A 9,762-nucleotide genomic window follows, 5' to 3' on the forward strand; every position below is an offset into this window, starting at 1 on the left:
TTTCTGTTTTCCTTCTCCTTTCAATCTGTTCATTCTTCCTTCACCTATTTCTTTTATCATTTGATCAAATTAAAAAACAAATCTGAACAATTCTGTTTTATAATTTTAAAACAAATGTCTTTTAATATGAAAAAAACACATCTGAATGACAACCAACTTATAAAACAAATGTACTCAAACAAAAACAAATATGACAACTAATAAAATATAATTAATCATCTCAAATGTATTCAAACAAAAATATATATGACTAATCACCTCAACTTTTTCTTTTGTTCTAAGCGCTCCTGAATTTATTCATATTCATTCATGCATCACCAATTTATTCTTGACACTGCTTTTTCTTATTTTACATACACACTTCTTCAATTTCCCATTTTCATGGCCTTTAACTTACTTTTGTTTCTCCTAGCAAATCTGATTCTCACTTCTATATATAAAGGTGGTACATTATTATTCATAGCTAATTTTGCTTCTTTTGAAAAGAATTCAGTTCTTGAAACAAACCATAAACTAACTTATGGTCAGCATTTACCTATCCTAAATATATATGTATTCATTTCTCCATCATTAGTAAAAAAATTCACCCAACATTCTTTTCACTAAATTCCAAAGCAGTTTTCACTTCCTTCTTTTCTATATCCATTTCCCATTTGTTCTATTGGAAAAAACTATCTTCTCCTATAAATTTGTTATACAGAATTCATATTTTCTATTTCAGTGTTTTTACTCCAATTTATTTTCTTGTCCAAATCAATGATCTTTTAAAGTTTTAGTCTTTTCTCTGAATTAACTGATGCTTATATCAATATTCAAAACAAACTTTTTTGAATGTGAACAGAATGCGAACAGATATTCACCAAAGAGTCACAATTCTCATTCATTCTTGGATCCCTAAATGATTCAATAACTTTTCTGTTCTCTCTATTCTTGATCCCATTGATATTTCACATCACTTAGCAATGTTTCATCTATGGATTATGCGGATTCTAAACACTGCACAAATTTGCCCAGAATTCAACTTTGATTCTTTCATTCCTGGAGCATAATACACAATTACTGCCAACCTATGGATTCGTCCTTTCATACCCACCCTCCACAACTCTCAAGCATTCATATATTCTGACATATATTTGAGCTTTTTCTTTCATAATGAAACCTGTACCTTCACTTCCTCACATGCACTCATCAACTGCACCATCATAAACCATAGTTTAGCTCTACACAGCCTTCCTTTTCCCTTTAGTTTTGAAGATAACAAATCTATGTTTCTGGCATGCAATGCAGAATTGCAGGTTAACTCACTGCTCACTGGCGGGAGTTCAATCCTGACCAGCTCAAGGTTGATTCAGTTTTCCATCCTTCTGAGGTCGGTAAAATGAGCCTCGGTGGCGCAGCAGGTAGAGTGCTGTACTGCAGGCCACTGAAGCTGACTTGTAGATCTGAAGGTCAGCGGTTCAAATCTCATCACCCGCTCAAGGTTGACTCAGCCTTCCATCCTTTCGAGGTGGGTAAAATAAGGACCTGGATTGTGGGGGCAATAGCCTAGCTCTATTTTAAAAAGTGCTCTTGCTAACATGTTGTAAGCCGTCCTGAGTCTAAGGAAAAGGGCGGCATAAAAATCAAATAAACAAACAAACAAACAAACAAACAAACAAAAAATGAAGACCGGGATTGTTGGGGACAATATGTTGACTCTGAAAACTGCTTAGAGCGGGTTGTAAAGCACTATGAGATGGTATTTAAGTCTAACTGCTATTGTTATGTTTTTCCATTTGTTCGTTAATTCATGCTATCTAGTGTACAGTAATTCCTTGTTTTTCACGGGGATACGTTCCAAGACCACCCATGAAAAACGAATTTCTGCAAAGTAGAAAAAAGATATTTTTTTATGTATTTAACAAGTATTTGGACTTTTAAAACCCACCCTTTGCATTAAAACAGTCATTCTATAATGTTTCTCAGCTGGAACTACATGTGGTATCCTACCAGTTTCTTTAATAGGATACAGAAGAATTTTATGAATTTTTAATGGATTTAAGCCCCCTTTGAAAACCCGTGAAGTAGCGAATCCACAAAAGATGAACCGTGAAGTAGCGAGGGATTACTATAGTTCCATTCTAAAACAATCCTCCATATGCCATGGTCAACACCAGTTGAGTCCATTGGCTGTATCTTCCAGGCACCTCTCATGATTTTGTTATTCAAGTTTTCACATAATATTTTTTATCATCAGTCCTATTTGCCCTATATAGCTTTCCTTGCTTATTGGGAAGTACAATACTAATGACTTTGAACATATTGGTACTGACTTATCCCAAGCATGTTAAGTTGTTTTTTTCGGATATTTCAGCCCAGCACGCACGCGCCCACAAGGTGCAGCCATATGGCGCAGGAGGAAGCGAACCGGCAGCGAAGTAAGTTACACCCCACCTCTGCCAACAACTATTGTAAATGACATTATTCCAGAGGGATATGGTTAAAAAAAAAGCTAACGTGGCAACTATGATTACATAATCAAAACCCTGCCCCCCCTTTTAACATGCATTGCATGTGTGCGATGACTGTAAAAAACCCTTTTTACAGTCATCGCACACATGCAATGCATGTTAAAAGGGGGGAGGCAGGGTTTTGATTATGTAATCATAGTTGCCATGCAAGCTTTTTACTATTAGGCTTCTATTGTGTGATTGTGGCCAGCATCTTGACTTTATGATCCCACACTCTGGGGGCGCTTGTTACCGGTACTTGTTTTATTACTTTTTACTCTGAATATATAGTATTCACTTTTGGAATTAAATTAGGGCTTCTTCCCAAACATAACATAAGGTTCGCTGAAGAGAAGAAGGTATCCATATTTCCACTTAACATAGATCTACAACCTCTCCACTCTCTACAATCACTTTTAACTATTAGGTCCTTCACACCTTTCTGGTTTGATGATTGTTGCCCTTTGCAATATGAAAACATCTTTATTTTAACAGGTGTGTGAAAGCATATCTACGTTTTGCAAATGGTAATGCTTTGGATTCTTCCTCCTGAAATAAATAACTATTAGTTACTATAGAATAAACATGTCACTTCCACTGTTGGCAAAGCTCCTCACCAGCACTAGTGCAGAAGAAAACTGTCAAGACAAATAAACACAAAGGGAATATAGATAGACTATCATACCAAAGCAGATGGGCTGCACCTTATAAGAACTGGAAAGAATATATTTTATTTATTTATTTATTTTATTTATTTATTTATTTTGTCCAATACACAATGAGAGTTTTCATGGGTATATATATATACACACACACACACACATAGTAAAATATATGATGAGGGTTATAGAGGACATACTCGTAGTAAAATATAACTATGAAAGAATAGAAAAGAAGATATAGTAATAGAACATATCAATGAAAGAATAGAAGAAGAGATATAGGAACAGAAGGAAGGTATAGGAGATATAGGAGAGCAATAGGACAGGGGACGGAAGGCACTCTACTGCACTTGTACTCGCCCCTTACTGACCTCTTAGGAATCTGGATAGATCAACCGTAGATAATCTAAGGGTAAAGTGTTGGGGGTTTTGGGGATGACACTATGGAGTCCGGTAATGAGTTCCACGCTTCAACAACTCGGTTACTGAAGTCATATTTTTTATAGTCAAGTTTGGAGCGGTTAATATTAAGTTTAAATCTGTTGTGTGCTCTTGTGTTGTTGTGGTTGAAGCTGAAGTAGTCGCCGACAGGCAGGACGTTGCAGCATATGATCTTGTGGGCAATACTTAGATCTTGTTTAAGGCGTCATAGTTCTAGGCTTTCTAGGCCCAGGATTGAAAATTTGGAAAATGGTTGTTTCAGCTTATCAGAAAGTCCTTTCTGGCTCCCTTAAAGGAGGCAATTGTGTGCAACCTCCTCAAAAAGTCTTCCTTGAATCTGGCTATTTGGTCCTGTTTCCAATCTTCCATTTTTATGGAAGGGTGTTGAGAAGGTGGTGGAACTTCAGCTCCAGCAGTCCTTCAAAAAAAGTTAGAAGTCCAGTGACTTAAAAAAATAGAATTAAAAGCTTAAATATGGTTTTGTAAAAGACATTTCCATTGCATAAAATTATGGATTTGTTATCAGTTCTTCATCTGCTGTACATGCTCCATACAAAGAAATTCTCTCATTAATTATGTGTTTGTATAACATGTTTAAATATAAAATATCTTCTCTTAATTGCATGTTTTGTATTAACCTTTAATCAAGGTTGAATGACTTGTATATACCCTCTTCAGCAGTTTTATTAAATATCTATTCAAGTAAGGTTTGTGCTCATTACTTGAAATTATTTCATTTTGCCTGCAACAAAGTCCATTGTAGGCAAAAGGTGAATGGTGTATTTCTGGTATCCATTTCGTTAGCTCTTATGTCAGACAGCTGTCACATAAATTTATTTATTTATTATTTATTCATTTGTCCAATACACAAATACATAGGAAGAAAAATAGACATGTAGTAATATATATAAGGGTAAAGTGAACTTAAAGGAGAGGATATATGAAAGAAAAAAAATATATGATAAGTGAGAGAAAGGAAGGACAGGGGACGAAAGGCACACCGGTGTACTTATGTACGCCCCTTAATGTTTACAATATGTTCTATATTGAATATATTGAATATGTTTACAATATGTTCTATATTGAAAATAAACTGCATTGTAACACAGTGAAGAAATTGCAATGACCAACCTCTAGTATCTACCTTAGTACTGGACCGTGCCTGAATCTTGAAACTAGATCTGTTTACTATCACTCAGTTTTATTTGTCAGCTTGGCTAAGAAAAGCTTCACATTGGCTTATGTTTTTGTAAACTTCAGCTAGAACAGCCTTCCTCAAATTGGTGCTATGCAGATGAACGGAAATGACAATGGGAATAATTGGCCAGCACAACTAAAGGAAAAAGCTAAATCAAAACCTCTTGACTTGGTACTCTGCTCTACTTCCTCATTCTCCATGTTTTATATAAATGAAAGAGGAAGCTGTAAAAAAACGTATTTTCAACATACTCAGATGTTACCTTTGTCTATCATGAATTGCAGGATTAAACAACAAGGCTAAAAAGATTCAAGTATTAAAACCACTGATGAGATTCAGACATTTTTGGTTGCAGCTACTACAGGATTGAAATATTAGTATTTTACAACTGTCTGCAATTAGCAAAAAAGGAGACCACAAGCACAATTGTTAACACTTAAATGCTTGTTAGCTCATTTTCATCAATGAAATATGTAGTGAGATGGCTGATAGGCCTTTCATACCTGCCAAAAGTTCCAGATTCTAGACTCATCCCTTAAGGGTTTCATGCATGGAGCCTCTTGGCCACGAGAAAAGATTAACCAGAGTGTCAGGCCAAAGCCATTTTCTTTGGGATCTTAGGCCTGCCACACTTTATATTATTATTCTATGCATTTTCTTCTGTGGGAAAATGGGAGGAGAGGATTGTATGAACTTGCTAGCACATAGCCATAACAAGTTCTTCCTAGAAAGCCAAGGTCATCCTTTGTCTCTGCACCTCTGCACCTGCACGGAAAGAGATAGGTGGATTCTGCCAGCATGGCAATAGAAGATTGGACAATGTGACAGGCTTGTAGGTGTGGGGGCAAGGACTTGAACTTTCAACTGGGTGGTGAAACCTGGGAAGATTTTGATTCAGGTTTCATCCAGATGTGCCAACATGGCTCTATTAATAAACTGGAACATTGAGGAATACAGTGGTACCTCGTGATACAAACCCCTCGTGATACGAACACTTTGAGATATGAACCCGGGGTTCAGAAAATTTTTGCCCCTTCTTACGAACTTTTTTCACCTTACAAACCCACCGCAGATCGCAAAATGGCGCTCCGCTGGGCGCCGCTGCCCGGCTGTCACCTTTTAAAACAGCCGGGGGGCTTCTCGGTGTTCTCCCGAAGCCGAAGCCGAACTTTTCGGGTTTGGGTTCGGGAGGCCGCCGAGAAGTGCCGCCGCCCGCCTGTCACATTCTTAAACAGCCGGGGGCCTTCTTGGCATTCTCTTGAACCCGGAAGTTCGGGTTCAGGTTCGGGTTCCGGAGGCCGCCGAGAAGCGCCTGGCTGTTTCAGAAGGTTACAGCTGGGCGGCGGTGCTTGGCAGAGCACCATTTTTGCGATTGGCGATGGCGTTTTTGGCCGATCTGGAGGCTGGAAAGGAGGTGGGGAATCCCAATAGGGAATTCCATGGGCGGAGCTTTGATGTCACAAAGACATCCTTCCTGGAGGCCATGTGTTGGCCGACTTCTGGGTTCGGGTTCGGGAGAATGCCGAGAAGCCCCCCGGCTGTTTAAGAAGGTGACAGGCGGGCGTTGGCGCTTCTCAGTGGCCTCCTGAACCCGAACCCGAAAAGTTCGGGTTCGGGTTTGGGATAACACCGAGAACCCCCCTGGCTGTTTTAAAAAGTGACAGCTGGGGGGCGGCGCCCAGCGGAGCACCATTTTGGGATTTCCCCCCCCCCCCCTTTGCACGCATTAATCGCTTTCACATTGTTTCCAATGGGAAACATTGTTTCGTGTTACGAACTTTTTGCCTTACGAACCTCCTTCCGGAACCATTTAGGTTCATAGGACGAGGTATTACCGTACTTCGCTTTGGACTCCAATTTAATTTTGGAGGCTATTTGGAGTCTGATAGATCTGTTCAAAGTAGCTCTTAATGTTTCTTCTCTGACAACATTAATTTTGCTGAAAACAGGATAGCTAAGGAGATCTAAAGTCCCTATATTAAAAAATAATATAGAACTACCAAAAGAGGAGTCCTCCCCCCACTACTGACTGTATATTGCTTATAACAATATATCATAAGTTTAAATAGTAGGCTAATGGAAAATGCAGCTGTATGTGGGTGTGTATGTGCGTGCATTCCTCCTTGGTAAGTGGTTTTATCTTTCATTCTTTAAGGCTTTCAGGTTTTCATGAGAGAAATGAACTGTTTTCTAAACTTGTGTTTTACAAGAGGGATGATCCAAGGTCTCCAATGATCTGGCTCAAATCTGTATGAGGAAGGCAACCTGGGGTGTATGCAGGATTGGATTGCTACCCAGTACAGGCTAACCTGCGCACCGGTAGCAAAAATGGAACTGTGCACGTAGCTCTACGTCTCTGTCATGTGTTTGCATGCATCCAAGAGAGATTTCGCTTCTGCCCATGTTCAGGAAGCAAATTCTCACGAGGAGACGTGTGCATGCATGGGATTTTGGCAATGTTTTGCTACTGTGCATGCACGTTAGGTAAGTTAGAACCAGGGGTGGGCAGCAGGCAGGACGGGGTGGAACACAGTTCCACCGGCAGAAATGAATATGTGTGAGCAGCTGCAGCTGATCAGCGGCTGTCACTTCCTGGATTACAACTTGGGCGTCCCACAACTTGGGCATCCTCCTCGATCCACAGCTCACATTAGAGAACCATCTTTCAGCTCTGGCAAGGGGGCCTTTGCCCAGGTTTGCCTGGTGCACCAGTTGCGGCCCTATCTGGACCGGGACTCACTGCTCACAGTCACTCATGCCCTCATCACCTCGAGGTTCGACTACTGTAATGCTCTCTACATGGGGCTACCTTTGAAAAGTGTTCGGAAACTTCAGATCGTGCAGAATGCAGCTGCGAGAGCAATCATGGGCTTCCCAAGATATGCCCATGTTACACCAACACTCCGCAGTATGCATTGGTTGCCGATCAACTTCCGGTCACAATTCAAAGTGTTGGTTATGATCTATAAAGCCCTTCATGGCATCGGACCAGAATACCTCCAGGACCACCTTCTGCCGCACGAATCCCAGTGACCGGTTAGGTCCCACAGAGTTGGCCTTCTCCAGGTCCCGTCGACTAAACAATGTCATTTGGCGGGACCCAGGAGGAGAGCCTTCTCTGTGGCGGCCCTGACCCCCTGGAACCAGCTCCCCCCGGAGATTAGAACTGCCCCCACCCTCCTTACCTTTTGTAAAGTTCTTAAGACCCATCTCTGCTGTCAGGCATGGGGGAACTGACACATCTCCCTCGGGACCTATACAGTTTATACATGGTATGTTTGTATTTATGTTTGCTTTTAATAATGGGTTTTTTAGTGTTTTTTAAATTATTAGATTTGTTCTTACATTGTTCTTGTTATTGTTGTGAGCCGCCCCGAGTCTACGGAGAGGGGCGGCATACAAATCTAATAAATAATAATAATAATAATAATAATAATAATAATAATAATTATTATTATTATTATTATTACTGGTCTGGGCTGAGCTCTCATTTTTTCTCCTGCTGCTGCTCCTGTTGCATCTGCGCTCCTCGTTTTTTCCCCCTTTCCTCCTTCCTGGCCTCCAACGAGCTTCCCTCTCTCCTACCCGGCTCCCCTCCAGCCTCCCGCAGCCACCTCCCGCCTGAGGTGCAAGCAGAAGGAGTGGGTGAAAGAAGCACTGGCAGCATTTATGCTTCTGGCAGCACTGTTCGCCTAGCTACCCGGGAGGCCAAACCAGGAAGGAGAGCGCGGGAAACACGAACCAAATTGTCACCCCAGCGAGCAACACTGGTAAGGTTGTAAGTTGAGGACTTAACAGTTCACTTGAACGATGAAGATTGTTCAAGCTACTGCCACCTGGTCACATGGCTGGCAAGCCACACCCACAAAATAAGCCACACCCACAGTATGGCAGTAAAAATTTTGGCTGCCCATTACTGGTTAGGACCCACCCCTCTTCAGCATGCACCGCAATGTAAATGGAAATAAATATATCTTTTGAAAAGATCCTATGCATTGATCGCTCCAAACATTTCTCTTTTACTTGGACACAGACACATCTGTCCAGTATTTCCAAATTTTATCAGAGTTACAGTTTTGTAGAGTTACAAACGTCTGCACAAATATCACTAAATACAGAAGCTGCAGCTTAAGGGCGGGGGGATGAGGTTGTGTGCACACAAATGCTGTCCAAATTAGGGTGTTGATAAGATAGGTTATCATGCACACATCCTAAATTGCATTTCCCTTCCCCCCAAAAAATATCTGCAAATACTTCCAGTGATGCAAAATGAAGGAAATGTCTCTCTCCTCACCCCATCCCTCCCTTCAAAAGTTAACGTACCTTTTGTAGGAATTAACACAATGCACAGAATTAACAAGGAGAGCAAAAGGCAGGAGATCACTCCAACTAGGATTTTCATCTGAACCTGCAGGAAAGAAACGAGCCCAAATGTTCACGTTGTTCATCCCCTTCCTCCTACACTTACAGCATTTCTGCAAGAATTTTAGTTAAGTCCTGCAAACTACAGAAAGCTTGAAGTTTGCTTTCAACTTTTCTTTCTTTGCTTGAGCATGCTAAAGCATCAAGCGTTTCTCAAAGGGGAGCACCAGACACAGTTTAAATGGCCCAGATCTCCGATACTCAAATTTTCATTTTGTTTTACAGACCTTCATGCTTCTTCTTGTCTTCAAAGAGGTCCTGCTGCTTCTTGCTGTTCCGAATGTTAGTCACTAACTCTCCCAAAGCAGTTTGAAAAGCAGCTGCAGCTGCAGTCCAAATAGGAGACTAAGGGTTGTTTTTTTTAAAGTGTTTTAATAAGCCATGCCAAATTTCAAAGGTTTTCCATGCAATTGGAAACAGATTTTTAAGGGCGTTCTAAAGCCTGCAATGAACTGTGGGGCTGCAAAGGGTCTGTGTCATTACTCAAATTTGCTTACCCAAATTTATGACTCAGCAGCAGATTTGGCATGTACTACTTACAGCATGTTTT

At 40.6% G+C, this 9,762-nt stretch overlaps 1 protein-coding gene across 3 annotated transcripts in view; it reads right to left on the reverse strand.

Annotated features, from left to right (window-relative positions):
- LOC139156261 (prolyl endopeptidase FAP-like) overlaps window positions 1-9,514 on the reverse strand; it is a 63,807-nt gene extending 54,293 nt beyond the window's left edge. Inside the window, exons 1-2 of one of the 3 annotated variants that reach the window (XM_070731648.1) lie at window positions 9,440-9,514; window positions 9,114-9,198 (exon numbers count right to left, since the gene is read on the reverse strand). Coding sequence is in view for 1 of the 3 variants with exons in the window: in XM_070731646.1 (XP_070587747.1) it covers window positions 9,114-9,198; window positions 9,440-9,445 (91 nt within the window). In the remaining 2 variants the exon portion in view is untranslated. Of the gene's footprint in view, window positions 1-9,113; window positions 9,199-9,439 lie in introns of those variants that run through there. The other 2 variants (XM_070731646.1, XM_070731647.1) reach the window with 2 other exon arrangements.
- Window positions 9,515-9,762: the final 248 nt, after the last annotated feature.

This window comes from Erythrolamprus reginae, chromosome 1 (assembly GCF_031021105.1).
Source record: "Erythrolamprus reginae isolate rEryReg1 chromosome 1, rEryReg1.hap1, whole genome shotgun sequence".
Taxonomy (NCBI): Eukaryota; Metazoa; Chordata; class Lepidosauria; order Squamata; family Dipsadidae; genus Erythrolamprus; species Erythrolamprus reginae.